Raw genomic sequence first — 17,291 nt, forward strand, 5'->3', positions numbered from 1 at the left:
GATTGTCCTAAATTTAGGGTGGCTGCATGACATATGAGACTTCATATATTCAGCTTAGGGCTAGCAGTGAGAACAAGAAAAAGAAAAAGTAAAAAACAGCCTGTGCACGACTGTTCTACACAAGCTCCATTGGCTCAGTATTTATTTTCACTTTTCAAATTTCAAGTTTTGATGTCAAAATACTACAAAAAACCCCCACATCATGTCCAGAAGGATTCAGTTTATTTTTCATGAAAGGTTCCACATGCTCATTTAGAAGGATACTTGCTGCATTGAAAGTTTAATCTAAGAGGGGGGAAAAAAAAAAGAAAATCGAGTGCTCTTAAGAGTTTGGTCCCCCAGGATATATCCCTTTGTGACTGACCTGCAGTCACCAGCATAAAGGCCAGCCTGGTGTTAGAGCTTCCACTGTGAAAGAGCTTGCAAGACCAGGAGTTACCATGTCTGTTACTAACAGCCTACCTCTAACCAGAGTCAGCACAGGCACAAGAGGATCTGTTAAGTTACAGCCCCACAAACAGAAGGACAACTCAGTATGTCATTATCTGATTTCCCTTCCAAACAGTCCCAGAAAATGCAACCCAGACCTTCTTGTCAGAGGCACATTCTTTACGGCAACAGGGAGACAGATGACAGTGGATGATCCTGGACAGCAGAGCTGCTCTGACCATCCTGCCACTGGGAGTCTGTGACACACACCCAGCTGTGCTCGGCGTACGAGCTGCAGACAAACCTCGTACTCACAACTGGGGCTATTTTTATACTGAGCTAGCAGGTATTCAGGGTTTTAAACATTATTTCAGCTGCTGAGGTATATGTACTGTAGAACATAAAACAACTCATACATTTCCCCAGCTACCACAATCTAAAGCTACATTGGAGTGGTCATTTTATCTGAACTATCTAACAAAATGCATATAATTCATTCTGTCAAAGTAAAAAATGACTTGTACTATAAGCATCAGGTTCTTTTCCTTCTTGACACTTAAGACTTCTGGGAATCTGACTGCTGGAAGCGGTTTAACTTCTCTGGATTATTTGTTGCCATTTGAGAAAAGTCACGAAAAATGTCCTGATAAAGTTCATCTCCTAGATAGAAAAGAAAAGGGAAACAGTATTAAACATTTGTGATACTCAACATCACCCACCACTGCACAAATGCTCTACTGTGCAATCAACTACTGTGTAACACTTATTCATGTAAAAAGTTTGCTTATAGATGGAATGACACTGATGTGAACTGTTGGAGACTGGTTACTTGCATGCATGTTCTGTAGAAGCAAATTAAACAAAGCCAAACTATACCTGAAATAGTACCTCACAGGCAGCCACACAGAGGAAAGTTTAGAGTTAGAAAGGAAAAGTGAAAGCATTTTAAAGCAACTTAAAAAGAAAAATATTTATTAGCCATTAAAGAATAAAATCCTTGTTTTTGCAAGGTAGTGCTAACCAAGATCATCTTCAGAAAAATAGAATTATGGCATAAATAAAGATTAACTTGGAAACAGAGGTCAGAATTCTTACAGCCAAACAGAACTTTCCATGAAAGAAACAATCAGCAAGCAATAGTATATAAAAAAAAAAAGCAATCCTAAGTAGATAAATCATGGGTCATAAATTCTTTTGGTCTACTACTTCAGCAAATATAAATTTTTACATTCGCTTCATCTACATCTTTCATTATATTTTTCAGTTTTATCTATAAGAGTGATGATATTTCCCTTAAAAATATTTTTTTTTTTTTTTTTTTTTTAAATCTTCACTCTCTGTGCTTAAACACAACCCAATAGTATATATTCCAAAATGAGGGATGGCACCAATTTCCACCAGGCCTGTGTTCCTCCCCCTCCACACAGGAAGACATATTCAGGAATGATTACTTCTTGAGTCATTGCCAAGTTATTCTTTTGCCACTTTAAAATGGACATTTTCACATTCCTTCATCTGTTGCAGCATTTTGGGCCTTGAGTTCAGGTTTCATTTTAAAACATTAACCATACCCTATTGCCTTCAAAGGGAATTAAATGCATCACACATTTCATTTGGTCTGGAGTTATGCAGCCATCCAAATTTTACTGTCTTCCCCACACAGATGATCACACAGTGCACAAGATCCCAGCACTACTGTTTCTTGCTGACAGCTTGATTAATAGCATGACAAAGAAATCAACCCAAAATCCCTCTCATCATGTATGTTGAACATGAAGCTTTTTTTTCCAACATGATTGTGGAAAAAAAGAATGTTTTTGTGCTTAGACATTTGCACTACTGTGAACAGTTACATTGTTTTGGTTTTCCATATCTTAATTTCTATTTCCAATGTTAGAACTATTATTCTTTTGGAGATGAGACTCCATTCTTTTGAAAACACTTTTACAAATGATAACTGACCTTCCAGAAATATTTAACGTGCATGGCATGTGGGTTTATACAAAGATGCAGTGACATAATTCTTCCCAGACTTTGAAAGATGAATACATTCAATACTGCTCTATAGGAAAAGTCAGTTCTAGGGAAATTCCTTTTTGGTTTTCAGATTTAATTTCAAGTATGGTGTCCCTGCCCATGGCAGAGGGGTTGGAACTGGATGATCTTTAAGGTCCCAAACCATTCTGAGATTCTGTGTTATAGAGATGAAGCAGGCACAGGACACATTTCATTGTAGCAGTTTGTGATAACTGCCTGCACTGGGAGATCAGTACAGAATGGAGCTGCAACATTCACCAAAAGAACAGCTATGAAGGGCACAAGGCAGAATCAAGCTTGTGTGATAAAAGCAATTATGCTTTTAATACAGAAGTGGGTTTCACTGCTGAACTAATACTGTAGTTCAAGTTGCCATACTTGCTTCTTTCAAATTAACTTGAAAGAAAAATGGAAAGCTATTTCTGCAAGATACATTGTGGCTCTGTTTTTGGCTCTATTACATAACAAAAATATTACATACAAAAATAGACTAAAATAAAGTGCCCCTTTAGTTTGTATGCTGCATTAAAGTACTTAATACTGTAAACATTATAATTATTTTAAAATTCTACTTTAAAACTGAATTCTGGAAACTCCAAGCAATGTTTTCCCTAAAGTGCAGATATTATGTACAAAAATACTGTAACACTGCTTTACCATTTAACACCAGAGTAACTCAAAAGGCACACATCATACATTCAAGAAAAGGTAGGAAGAAAAAGTAGCAATGCTAGTACCAAAGAGTTGGCAGACATACTGTAGCACCAGGAGATGAGCACTCAAGTGTTATACAAGGAACAGTACTATGGTGCATATGGCTTCTACCACCAGAAACGAACCTTTTGTGGAACAAGCTGTTTTCAGCTAGTTCCCATTCTAGGAATATTTTGGAAGACCAACTGTACCTTGCAAAACAATATATACATTCTCTCAGTAGCTCAAACCAGCCAGATAGATTTACATTAGAAATGTTGATGCCATTAGCTACATTAGCAATTGTTCAACTGCATTACTAGAGCTGAGGAGTTGGTAGTTGGCTTCACTGATGACAGCAAACTCATACATCAATATTTACCCTCACATAGCTCCCAGCAAAAATACAATTGTCTTGAAAATCCTTATTTTCTTCTAGAATCATAATTTTGGAACACTGGAGCTCTAAAATAAGGGCAGTGCAAATAATTTAACTTGTATATGCAGTGAAAAAGACCTGCATCTCCTACAACCACGAGAAGGTGTGAATACCTTGTGACAGCAGAGACAGGTTTTGTGCTTACTCTGACACAACCCTTCCAGCAGACATGAACATTCAAAACACCCAAATATTGACTTTTAAACTTTTAAAAGAGGCTTCAGCAAGTAAAGAATAGAAGGGGGCAGTGCTGTGCTACCCAAAGATACAGCAAGATCTCCTGGCTGGGACTCTGTGCTACAGCTTCTGGCCTTAATGTCAAAAATTATTTTACTGATACCTTCCCCTGATTTTGGGGAAGCTCTGCCTCCTGTGGCAACTCACTGTTGTCAATCTCACCTTACCAGCTGCAAAGTATCTGGATGAGATTGTATCAACTGCAGTCTCTAGATTCTACTGTAATACAGACTGATAGAAAGGTCACAATATTTTCAATGAAATATTTTTCTAGCTTTTTATTTCACCTACCTAATTGAAGAATGTGTCTAAAAAATATATATATATATAAATGAATTTTCAGGGGAAAATAGTCTCCCCCATCTACTTCACGTTTTCATGTAGGCAGTGCCTGTATTTGTTAGGAATGAAGCATTCATGAACATTTGTAAGGTTTAGTAAAAAACCAAGGATTTTTGTACAAACCATGGAAACATTTTTTCTGGTTTATAATAATTTTGGATTTGTGATAGGTCAATGAAATGATCTAAAATATTCACTTATGATTTAGCACAGAGCTTTTGAGCCAAAATACACACCTCCCTTAAAACAAAGCCATTTTACTATTTGAAACTGATAGTTATTATTTTTACCACTTAAAACAAAACAGAGGAAACTCAGAAATACTTCAGCATTTGCTACCTTTAGCCTGTCAGTGAAGTAGTATGCATTGTATCAGAAAACATCTTTAAATTGAAATTGGCCACACTGGCAACAGCCTTCCTCATTTTCTGAGAGGGGAATTCTTCCTCTTTTGAGCTCATAATCAGACAAATACTTGTAAATTAACTGTTTCACTGTCAAGGAAAGCATTTGAATTCCTGAGTGTCTATAGTACTTTTCTTGTTTAATTTGAATTTCCTTGAAGATTTGTTCAAAAATAGATTTAAAAAAACCCCTATTCTTAAGGAGAAACCAAATAAAATTGGTCTATTTAATAGATTTCATCTAGGATTTTGACATTAGGCTCAGTGTTGCCCCTTGACTATATTTCAGTCTTAATCTGGTAAGAATTATAAGCACACAATCCTTTTGAATCAGTGGAAAATACAGAAGGGCTTTATAGGAGTGAGCCAAGAGTACTCAGCACTTAACCTTAAAAGTAAGGTTTGCCTTTCACCTCTGCCAGGTATAGCAGGGTGCTTTTAGCTGTCTAACTTCACAATCAAGTGTGCCTTCATTACTGGTATTTGCATGACATTAAATTAGGTTCCTGTGGAAGCATACCATAACAGAGGCAATGGCTTGCACAAATATCACATTAGGACATGGTATAAATTGGGACTGAGTGCCTGAGAATAAAGTTGCACATATTCATTAAATATAATTTGATACTTTCCTGTTGCAGTTGGCTCAAATGTCTGCCAGTTTTTTAACCAAACAGAAAGATACTATGCATACAAAAATACATACTCAAGAATGACTGTTTTGTTTCTTATTAGTATCTTAACAAATAAAAATATTTAAAAATAAAATTTGAGGAAATAATACTTTCCTATTTCTGTCTGGAGTTATTTTGAAATATTTGATGTACACTTTTTACACTGGTGTGCAACCATTTTTTTCTTACAAAAAGAAAAAGAGGACCATTCCACAGGAAGGAGAATGGTATCCTGTAATAAGATGAACTCCTCAACTCCTCTGAGCAAGATGGGTCAGAAAGCCACTGTTAAATAATGTCAGATATATCCTAACATTATACAAATTTCAAAGGAACAACAATTGGAAGAAAACTGTGGACAACTACCAGCAAAACAGAGTGGTAATGGCTGTAGTAACACACTACTATAATGATGCTATTTAAACTCTCCTTTTAGTTCCTCTAAATACTCTTACAAAGTTATGTCAGTGAATTTCAATGAAGTTTTAACATGTGTTGGTTTATAAAAAAACATTAAATGTATGAAGCTATCTTGGATTTCCCTCAGACACTAAGAATCTAATTGTAAACTGATAAATTCCTGTATACACTTCCTGTACTGCATTTCAGTGTGGTTATTAGTAGAGTATTGACCTGGCTGCCCATAGAGTCCTTCTGATTCCCGCATTTCTTCATTCATCCGTGCTAAACGCAACCTGGGATTTAGAAAACAAAAAGAACAATGTCATCTTCAAAGCACAAAAAAAGACTACAATGCAAGACCTACAATGCATTCCTGAACATCACATCAATGAGGTCATCTATGGATAATGAATTCTGATTTTAGCTCATTCTCCCTGTTTTTATGTAAAGGAATTTTGACATTTCTTTTATTTTTAACTTGAAACAGAATAGCAAAACTTAAGTTATCTAGTCAAAAAACAGAATGTACAACTTACAATGTTACAATATCTGCATTTGCAGCTTCTACTGCTATACTCAGTGGGTCTTTCCCATCTTCATCAGTGGCATGCTGGTTTGCTCCTCGTTTTAGGAATAAACACACTTGTCTGTTTAGAAAAAGCATTTAAGAATATTTTTGACAATAATAAAGGAAAAAATGCAAATAAATTCAGGCTGGATACCATGTATTTGGCTTAAATCACAAAAAGTCTCTCAAATATGTCAAAATAGTGCTGTTCATCTAGAACATGTTACCACAGTAGTAAGCAAAACCTTTATTTAATCCACATTAGAAAACACATGTGTTTTGCTAGTGGATGAGACTGCTAAATCAAAATATTATTTTCTTTCTCACAGCCAGAGTTTAAAAAAAACCTCTATCACCTGAAATGGTATTAAAATGCCAGAATATCTGGGGCAATGAAGAAGCTTCACATGAACAACTACAGTAAAGGACGGCAGTTTACAAATTGAGGAGCAGCAAGTTACCCAGTGTGTCCCAGAACTGTGGCATGGTGCAGGGGCCCTCTTCCCTTCATGTCCCTGATGTTCACATTGGCCCCATTCTGCAGCAAAAATTCACAAGTAACCAATGAACCCTATGGAATAAAAGCAAGGAAACAACTCAGCACCAGATCTCTAGAATAAGAGCCAAATCTGTTCTGCCTTCTCACCATTTAGCCATGTGGCAAAGGAAACAAAAGGGATTTGCTTCCATATCAACTTTGAACACTACTAAGGTTATACAATTCCAAACAAAGCATTAACAGGAAAAAAATAGTTCAGAAAGAACTTAGAACACTGTAAATAGAACTTCAGCATCATGTTATCATCCATTAGTGAAGCAGTTTAAAAGGAACAGTGACACAGAAACATCCCCATTATCCCTTCCCTCCTCCCCCACCAGCCAGGGCTGTATATCACATACCCCTCGCACTGCCTGAATGAGTGGAGTTGCTTTGTTTTCTTCTACGTTGACCCAGTTTACTTCAGCTCCATGGGCCAATGCTTCTGCCATATGAGGAAGATTCTTCTCAAAGGCAGCTCGGTACAACTGCAATCCTGGACTAGGCTGCTTGGAGTCACAGAACACAGAAGACTCTTGCTTGTCTCCTTCTGAAAAGAAAAAGAATTGCTTATCTAATCTCTGTTTTTACAAGGTAACTCCTGGAATTCTGGTCAAAACCATCACTCTGGCATAAGGAAGTTCAGGTTTTGCAGAATGCTGTGTATTCTTGCCTCATTCTGCCAGGGAAATCATAGATGCCCTTAGCCTGTTCCAGCATTCAGGCACAGCCTCTTGACAGAACTATTACTGCACAGAAATCATTCTCTCCACATTACTAGCACATGTGTATATCCTGCAATCTAGATATTCCATGTCATTTCTAAGAAATTATTTTAGGTTTGAAGTGTGTTTTATTCTAAACTACAAGATATGAATAAAACTAATCTCCTGCAGAGATGTAGTCATACAAATATATCTTTATCTGCAACAGCTTGATACACCTGAATTTGAGACTAATACTGTTTTGACCTACTTTTCATTAAAAGATACCATTGTCATTTACCAATTACTTGCTGTGGCTATAATCTTGGGACTAAAGCATAATCTTTCTCTTCACCTTAATAACAGTTATACAGAGTGAAGTCTGGGAGATAAAAAACGTTGTTACATAAAAGCTTTCACGAGCTACAGCACCAGAAATGTTTTTATACCACAGTCAAAAAGGATCCAAGCCACGTGCTGCCTGCCTACAACCACAGCTGTGAACTACTGGATTTACAACATACCTCAGAAGAGTGCTTTGATGTAGAAGACTAACTTTGCTTTATAAATAAATGTTTTGGATATTCTGACAAGTGATACTCAATACATCTGTCAGAACAGCATGCTAATATTATATAGCAAATAATTTCATCCATAAATTTATAGAACTTCTGAGTTGAGAGGGTAATGTTTAAGGACATGGTCAATTCCACATAAGTAGAAAACAGAAAAATTAAGCAAGAATGCTCAAACAACACATAAAAGCCCATTATCTGTGACTCAACAGGAATTCTGCCTCCAAGGATTTATCTATTTATAACAGGATTATGCATTTCTGTGGAGACTTGTCTGCCTCAAAATGCAGCATTGCTCTATCTGCAAAAAAAACCAAAGTCTTGGATCAGTCTCATATGACTGGAAAAAACAGTTCTTTGAACACATTTAGAAGGATTTAATGCCATTCTTGGTAGCAAGTCTGGAGGAAAGATTACTCAAGCAATTTTTACCCTTGTTAAAAGCATTTCAACCCACCAGGATAGCAGAGACAAATGGTATCACCAAGCACTAATCTCTTTAACAAAAAATGCTACCAAGTGGTAGCATTTAAATTTTCATCTTAAAATGCAAAGCCTAACACACCTGGTTCATACAAACTGTTAGCTGATACAGTAGAGGCAAGGTGTTCTCTGCTGTCCTCAGCACTCGGCTGGATCCCACTGTCACTGCTTCGGACTGTTTTGGGGAGAAACTGCAATTACTATGCAGAGCCTAAATTATCTGCTCTTCACAGATACCATGATAATAAAGCAAGCTCTTATACTTGGTCCTGAGCACAACTTTTAAAAATGGCTAGTAATTATTCAGTGTCCTTAATGCATCCATAGAAAAATATGGAGTCATGTTTTGCAACCATAATGTTTATAATAATAATAATAATAATAAATGTCAAAGATCACTAGAAAGGAAAAAAAAAATCAGGATAAGTAAAAAAGCTTAAATTATTTCATGAAGACACTAAGCAATGCAGTAGCCTGGAGACAATAGATTAAAGCAGGGAGATGGCCACAACACATGATGGATCACTAGTGCAAATACTGAACACGCCACAGCTGTAGTACTTACTACTACGTAGTTTTGAAGAGGTATCAAAGTAGGAGAAGAGTGAATCTAGTTCATCAGGACAGAACAGAGACTCCCGTCTCGCCTCGTCGCTACTTACAGCAACCGCTGGGACATGCAAGTTAGCAAAGCACAAAGCAGGCAGTAAGGAAGGGACAGGGCAGGAGAGAACGTTATTGGAGAAATTAAGGGTGAAAATACGGAGGGAAGAAGGTGGTTAATATGTTTCTGAGTGATAAGCATCCCCATTCCAGGTTCTTCCCCATGTAAAAATGCACATCTCTGAACAAGTCTTTTCTCCCCTATACTTCTGCACTAGGCTACGACCCATTAAAAAGGAGATTCTGATTTTTCTGCATGAGGCAGAAATCAATGGATATAAAAATATATTACTTTACAAAGAACAATGGGTAACACAGCTAAGAAGATAAGTGTGTAAATACCTTTTTGGGATGCTGCACCTTGTTCCCCTGCCAAAAGGGATTTTTCAGGGCCACTGTGCCTTTTCTCTTCCTGACTTGGAGGCAAAACTTTTGTTCCAGATTCAAGCAGAGGTACTGATGCAGCTTGCTTCTCTACAAACTTTCTCTCCACATATTTTGCTCTGATGTATGCCTCCTTCTCCTGCCTGTCATGTACAAAATCCCCGGAGTTAGTAAGCTAATATTTTAGTATTTTCATGTATTAAAAGAATGCTTATTTCATACTAAAGTCAGTAACCAAGACTGTAGTTTGGCATTACACATAAGACAGACCTATAGCACATTTTCAGAAATATGCAAAGCACACTGTCTAACTTTTTCTGGATTCTTGATTAACTTTCCATAAGGCTCAAAAGAAAGTAATTTTGTTAAGTTTATGCAAGTGTATTTTCCTTCAGGCAGACACTTTAGAAAGTGGTGTGTGGAAGAAATAAGCATTAGTTACTGTATGTTACTTCTCGGTATTAAACCTTTATATGTTTTACATTGTTAATAACCAATTAATAAAGCATATATTTAGTTTCTTATGTAAATATAAATTGCAACATTTGTTAAGGGAATATCAAGATTATACAAGAAAACATAACAAGTCTTAGGTAGGCACAGCCCCCAATTCCATATCACATACCAAAGTATTTTTTCTTGTAACCTGAGGTTATCAGCTTAAAACACAAAGCCAATTCACAGCCATGATGAAAGGGGCTATAATTATTACCATTGAAACTGCTGAAAGCAGTTACCACTAGAAGGAATAGCTAGCAAATCTCCTACATTATTTATACTAATATCACTGTCTCCAAATTGCCAACTCTCCATAAAATGCTGTTTTCTGTACCATAAAACTACCTGGTAGCAAGCAGCACAGAACCAGAAAGGTAGTAAAAAAACAAGTTTTAAGAGATACCCTATACAGCAGCACAAAATATCAGAAAACTACCTTCAAACACAAATTGGCATCAGAGGAATTGAAGACAGCAGCACAATGATTAGAAGGCTGCTGTAAAACAGCAGAATTCATGTACAATGTAGGCAGGAAGAAGAGAACATTCTGGGGGATCAGGAAACAAAAGTCAAACTCAAGAACAAAGTCACTGTAAACAAAGGCACAGCCAGAGGCTCCTTCCAGGAGCACTCAGGAGTACTGGCTGGCTGAGCTGGTACCAAGAAGAGAGGAAACAAAATCCACATGACCACTTTGATGCTACAGAGCTGTCATCAAAAGGAGAGAGTGAGATCAGAAAAAGAACAAGTGAACAGGAGAAGCAGAAAGGGACCAACAGAGGGAATACCCAATAAAGACAGAGTGAGAAAAGGGAGAGAGCAAAACATCCTGGTGATACAGGTAAACAAAGAGTACACCAAAGGAGTGTTACACAGTTAACTGGCAGCATGTTTTAAAGCCAGAGGCTGAAGGAAGCAACAAGAAAAGGAAGTAACAGGCACTGCTAGTAAAATACTACCTTTGGCTTCCAGATTGTGGCTTCTTTATTCCCACTTTTTCCAACTTCGCTTCATATATTCTATTTATAACATCATTTCCCAATTCACACATAAGCTATAAAGCAAAATAAATAAATTCAAATATAGTTGTAATAGGCTTTATCTACCTATTTAGTTGTTTTTAACCTCACTCAGCCTATTTTTACAATATTTTTCCCTGGTAAAAGTACACTTACAGAAATAAGTATGGGTTTGCATCATGATAATGAAACAGTCAATTAACAGAGACACCAAATCCTGAGTAAGAGAGCAAAAAAAACAGTCCACTCTATTAAATTGCCATTCCCTACTGAAAGAGGATTGCTAAAACAACCACCAGAATGACACCTGCAGGCCACATTAACAAAGGTGCTCTTTCCCACCAGCTTTGCCAGGAGCTGTTCTTACCCCATCAATAACCGACAGTTTAATGAATTCTACTCCATCCTATCCAGTGGACAGTTTTGCTAAACCATAATCTGATACAACTATAGAAAAAGAACAAATACAAAACCCAGCCTGCAGATACCACTTAAAGGAGAATTTGGCCCTATTGATGGCAATGAGCAGACTTCTTGCTTCTAATACCAGGTAAAATACTTTGCTCTGGTATTTACATAAATAGTACAAGGGGTCTAAGGTTTTTTTTTGGGGGGGTGGGTTGTTTGTTTGTTTTCTTAGCATGAACACACTGATATTAAAATAACTCAATGTCAAACCACAAATGAAACACCACTACTCACACTGTCTTTTGATAGTTCAGAATAGAGAAGCAATACCTAGGTGCCAGAACATCACAGCTAGAAACAAACGCTTTGCATCAGTTATCCAGGCGCACACATGCACCCGTGCACGAGTTCCTATGTCAGTATTGCAGACTCACATGACTTTCATAGCCATCTTTCAAGCTGGAAGTCTGGCATACAAATAGCACACAAGCAGTTGCATGAGTGATATCCCATAAGCCAGTAGGATCTTACTGTTAAGAGCTGGCATTCAAATTTTCAAGTACGATTATGCTTTAGGCTGATACACCACTTGCAAAACTTTTCAGCTTGCTACAAGACACTATTGGTCTGTAAATAGATTTTGCCTTTTTTAGATGTTGAAAATATCAGATAAAACTTGGTACTCAAAATGCACTTGCAAACCTGAAGGTGGTGTAAATTTTTCTGACTTGCAAGTTTGTAACACAAACGACTCCTGCTACAGCGGGGATTATAAAAACTGTGAATTAAAATAAAACAACACACAACTATAAACATTTTCTACTCAGAAGTGTAGGACATCTACCGGGTACAAATTCCAGTGTTTCCTGCACTGAATTTTCTGATATAGAGGCTTTAGAACAACAATCTAAGTACCAAACAGAAATCTCTTTCAAAAATACTATCATACCTTTAGGAGTTCAGGTTCCCATGAATCCAACGTTAAAGATCTTACTTTTGAAAAATGGACTCCCAAGCTCCTAAACAGCATGAAAAAAAAATTAACCTGTAACTACTATGCTATATCTTAGACAGATTGAACATTAATTTATGCAGAGAAAGCAGTTACCTATATTGTGTTTACAAACAGGGGTCCCTAATTTTGCTTCCACATACATTTGAAGAGGCAAACACCACCCTTCCTAATTAAGTCAATGCACAAATCAAACACAGTTCTGAAGAGTTCCCCAACCTGTGTATCCCAGAGCACTCGATGCACAGTGTGATTCCAAGGTTGATACTGGCCCAGCGAGGATCTGCCAAGCCACAGTCACAGCAGGCAGCATTACCAGGAATACACTGAACTCGCTGCAGAGCACTCTCTCCCTTTAACAACTTCTCTTTTGACTCACTCCCAGATTCTAGGCTTCCAGTAGAAGGGGATGATTTCTTTTCCTGTTTCTAAAAGAGAAAAAAACCCAAACAAACCAATAAAAAGAGACATACTAAATTAAAGTAACAGAAGTCCCACAGATACTGACTGTGCACTAGAATCCAAGAAAAGTCACTACTGCATTAAAGGCCAAGGAAATCCATAGAACTGAAAAAATATTTAGCTTTTTAGAAGAAACACAGAACTGAGTATAGGAGTATCCTATGAATTTTAATCACACTACAGAAAAATCTCATAAAAATATATAGGCCAAAATAACATTAATAAGATGAAATGAAAGACAGATTACACATAATTTCATTGCATTTCCAGTGGAAGACAAATAATGGATTCTTTTTTTTCCTTCCCTCTCATTAAAAGAGGTTTTATCTATTTTAAGTTTTCAGTGTCTAAAGGGGGGTTGTCATTTGGTTGATTTTTAAACTCACCTCAGATTCATCTCCTTTCTCTCTGTATGCTGTGGCAATACTGGTCTGAACAGCCTTAATCCAGGCCTGCCGCAGCTTTTCCGAGTCCGCCTGAAGCATGCAGCTCCTGTGACAAACCACGAGTGCTCAGAGTAAGAGAGAGTGGCCAAGCAGCTGACATCCAACAATAAAAACTCCTGAGGAACTTCCTTGCTACCCCCACAAGTATACTGTTTAGCAGGCATCATCTAATATACCCATTTATTTTGAGATAACAAAGCGGCTGAGCCTTTGTGAGTTGTAAACTCCGTATTTCAAAATTATTTGCAGGTAATGCTAAAACACACAGATCTGACTCTTCAAATAACCTAAAGAATGCCTTAGCTTCCTATTCCTTTTTTTATTCCAAATTTTTCATTTTCATATCCTCATATGCATTTTACCCCCATGACTAGTTACACAAGACACAAGTACAGTCCTTAGAAACACACTTTCATTCACTGAGATCAAGAGAGAATAATTTAAAGCTCTCTGACAAAGAATGATCTACTTTTCACACCAACAGTCAAAGGAAACAGGTCATGAAGTATAAAACTGTTCCAACACTCAAAAAAGCACAGACAAGGAAGAGCAAAATGCAAGCTATAGTGAATCACAACTGGGAATGCAAACATCAGGATGGACAGAAATCTATTCAGAAGAGAAATGTAAGGAGTGGGGAGTGCACATAACATCCAAACCTAAAAGCAGGTTGACCTCGTATCAAAAACTTAAATATGGTCACATCTCAAAACCACTAATGAGGAATCCATGTCCTGCCCTTGCTGTGGCAGGATGCCAAACTTCCCCAAATACAGCCAATGCACTGCACTGTTGGAGCTGAAAAACAATTTTATTTGGCAGTTTCATTTAGTGCATTCTGAAATATAATTTAGCATTACCAAGAGAACTTACTAATGTGCTTCTCTCTCATTACACCAATCAGAAATGTGGAGAAATTGAGACCTATTTTCTACCTTATTAAGCAGCTGATAGTATCAGCTACTTCTGAGCTGCAACAGCTCTGCACCACAAGCTATTTATGCAAAAAAGCACAAGAATGTATGTTTATTTTAATGCCAAAAGTAAACTAAATACCAGGAACACTTCTCACAGCATCACTTACTCTTAGCCAAAATTTCAGAGAACAAAATTGTTCAGATAGTTTTCCTGTTTTGATCTATCCCAAGAGAAATGTTAGTCTTGCATTTTAAGACAACTGGATGTAATGATTTTTTTAATTATTATTATTTTTAAATAAACATACTATATCACTTCTCCTTACTTTGTTGGAGAAACCACCTCAAAACAGAAACGTCTTTCTATGTCTTCACAGTGTTTAACTGTGCAGAGCCGCAAGTCTTCAACAACTACTGTGGGATTATCCTAAGAAACAAAAAATTAACAAAAATGTCAGAGAGGAAAAATAATATCGTTGCTAGTAATCCCAAAATATGCATAATTCAATTCTATTTGCCTGTTTACACAAATTTTTCCCCTAAAAATAAAATTGGAAACAGGTGGATCTGGAGATACCTAGCAGGATATATTTAGATAAATTTTAATGAAAATTTAATACAGAATTTCTTTTTGCCTACAATGCAATTCACTAAGTATTAAACACCCTCAATTTAAATAACAGTATTTAAACAATGGTATTCAAAGGAGTACAAAGATACTTTCTAAGAGATGCTATTAACTCACAAGAAAATCTGAAAAATTATCAGCAGTACTGTAAATGCCAAATAAAAAAACCCCAGAAGCTGAAAGCATTGCTTTTGAAAATCTGATTCAATTCATAAGAATTCCATTCTAAGCTATCACCATTTTAAGGGTGCAGTTAAAAAAAAAAAGGTAATGGGAATTTGCAAACAGAAAATGCCCAACCCAACCAAATGTGCTCACACACACACAACTGTTTCCTTCCTTTCCAACCACAAAGATGAAGCCCCTTGGTTTGACAGCATCAGAAAACACGGAACAGCTCTGAACCCAGGCTGTTTGCAGTAAAGAGGAAGGACTTGTCATAAGCTCTTTCCTCTTTTTTCCCCACTGTCTCCATACAGTTTTCTAGTTTTTTCCAACCTGAAGAACAGTTACAGCTACATGGTACAAAAGCAGATTCTGGAACAGCAAACAAAGGAGCAGGGGCCCAAAAGCTGACTAAAAAGGCTTCTACAGCTTGGGGCAGAGCTGGACTTGCTTCTGTAATATACAGCTACTGCCCCTCCCACCAGCAGAAAGGCAGATATTGACTGCTGAACCCCTGTGCATTTTCGTCAGTAAATACATGTACAAAGCAGCCCTGACTGCTTCATAATAAATCTTTCATGCCTCTTTTCCCCCTCTCTCCCCAGCTGCTAAATTGGGTATGTGAACCAGTAAGTAACTGGAGGGAGCAAGTCCTGAAAGAGTTAAACACAACTGCTCAGAGAACAGCACGGAATATTTGACTGGCAGCAAGTGTGCACAAGCCTTTTGGGACCAACAACTTTTAAAGCTTTAACTAGGTTACAAACCCCACAGCAAATAAAGTATGTGCTTACAAGTCACTGCACAGGAATCTCAGAATCTGTCAGTGTAGCCATTAGTCTCATTTTACAAAGGGAGAAACCAATTTAGAAAAAGCAGTGGGTTGTTGAAGATCATGCAGGATGCCAAAGTCAGCACTGTTTTCCCAATCTATCGGCAAAATCGTCACCCAAACCCCAAACTATCCCAAGCCAGTTTTCGATTCCTACCTTAAATTTCTTCTGGTACACAAGTTGGTTATTTTGTATTGAGAACCAGCGCCTATTCAAATGAAGAGACATCCAGAGAATATGTAACTGATTTTACAGTGCTTATTGGACTGAAATGTGCAAACATACAGTCTACAGAGAGACTGAATAAAAGAATTCACGAGAGTAATGCTGCAGTCAGTTTTGGCAAGTATTTCATGAGAAGAAGGAAAAAAGGGAAAGTAGAGACAAAACAGAAAAGAAAGCAAGGTTCAAATAATTTGAGTCCTAAACAAACACATTCATGTTATGACAACATTAGTTAAGCTATCACAAAAAAACATTTTCATTTCAAAGAACATTTCCTTCTGTATTTTAGCAGCAAGCTACAATTTTAAATAGCTGATAACACAAATTCAGATAGTTTGAATAACAAAAATACTTGAACCACGTAAACTACTCCCAAAATAATTCTGAGGGTAGAACTAAGAAATAACTTATTAAGGCACTAAAAATACTAGTGTTGCTATCCTATGCAGGTTTAATATCTATATTGGGCATTTCTTAAAATTTTAGATCCTGAAATAAAAAGATTGCAAATAAAAACTAAAAAAAACCCAAGATAACTTTTTAAGTAGGATCTTGACTTAAGCCTCAGCTTGGAATGAAAATATAAAATAAAAGATTTAATGAAGGCATCCTTTAAAATCCAAAAGATAATGTAATGCTTAAAAACTCTGAACTGTATCCTTCCCTCTCTAATCCCCTGTTCAGATAGGATACAACTCAGAGAATGAAAAGATCTTTCATATTTGGGAAATAATTAGAAGTGTCTCAGATCTCTAACAATGGTGTTTTATCAGACCACTGAATATAACAAAAAAAGGACCAGATATAACCATACCTTTCTAGATATTCTGGGGATGCACAAAATAAAAGCTAACTAATCATCACTGGTTTTGAACTGACAAAAATGAAGGGAACGTAAAAAATAATTCCGTCCTGCAGTGAATTTTACACTTTTTGTTTTGTTCAGGCTTAAAATGCAAACCTGTGTTTACCACAGCGTAATTCCTCAATTATCTCCAACACCCCACTTGTACCACACGTCATTTTTGCCTGCACTGCCAATTAGTTTGAATGGTAACCATACACAAAATATTGTATTGCAACAGATCTTGTTGTTCTCCACAGAC

General features: G+C 36.9%; 1 protein-coding gene across 11 annotated transcripts in view; it reads right to left on the bottom strand.

Moving 5' to 3' along the window:
- Positions 1-200: 200 nt before the first annotated feature.
- Positions 201-17,291, bottom strand: part of ACAP2 (ArfGAP with coiled-coil, ankyrin repeat and PH domains 2) — a 60,338-nt gene continuing 43,247 nt past the window's right edge. For 5 of the 11 annotated variants that reach the window (XM_064666293.1, XM_064666294.1, XM_064666295.1 and 2 more), the window contains 14 exons: positions 16,117-16,168; positions 14,661-14,761; positions 13,358-13,463; positions 12,729-12,937; positions 12,447-12,516; positions 11,030-11,124; positions 9,531-9,715; positions 9,091-9,195; positions 8,608-8,700; positions 7,126-7,313; positions 6,687-6,796; positions 6,194-6,304; positions 5,889-5,950; positions 201-1,089 (listed from right to left, as the gene is read on the bottom strand). In XM_064666293.1, coding sequence (XP_064522363.1) covers positions 986-1,089; positions 5,889-5,950; positions 6,194-6,304; positions 6,687-6,796; positions 7,126-7,313; positions 8,608-8,700; positions 9,091-9,195; positions 9,531-9,715; positions 11,030-11,124; positions 12,447-12,516; positions 12,729-12,937; positions 13,358-13,463; positions 14,661-14,761; positions 16,117-16,168 — 1,591 coding nt within the window. In that variant the 3' untranslated portion in view covers positions 201-985. Of the gene's footprint in view, positions 1,090-1,305; positions 5,951-6,193; positions 6,305-6,686; positions 6,797-7,125; positions 7,314-8,607; positions 8,701-9,090; positions 9,196-9,530; positions 9,716-11,029; positions 11,125-12,446; positions 12,517-12,728; positions 12,938-13,357; positions 13,464-14,660; positions 14,762-16,116; positions 16,169-17,291 lie in introns of all 11 variants that reach the window. The other 6 variants (XM_064666299.1, XM_064666300.1, XM_064666301.1 and 3 more) reach the window with 4 other exon arrangements.

This window comes from Pseudopipra pipra, chromosome 10, assembly GCF_036250125.1.
Source record: "Pseudopipra pipra isolate bDixPip1 chromosome 10, bDixPip1.hap1, whole genome shotgun sequence".
Taxonomy (NCBI): domain Eukaryota; kingdom Metazoa; phylum Chordata; class Aves; order Passeriformes; family Pipridae; genus Pseudopipra; species Pseudopipra pipra.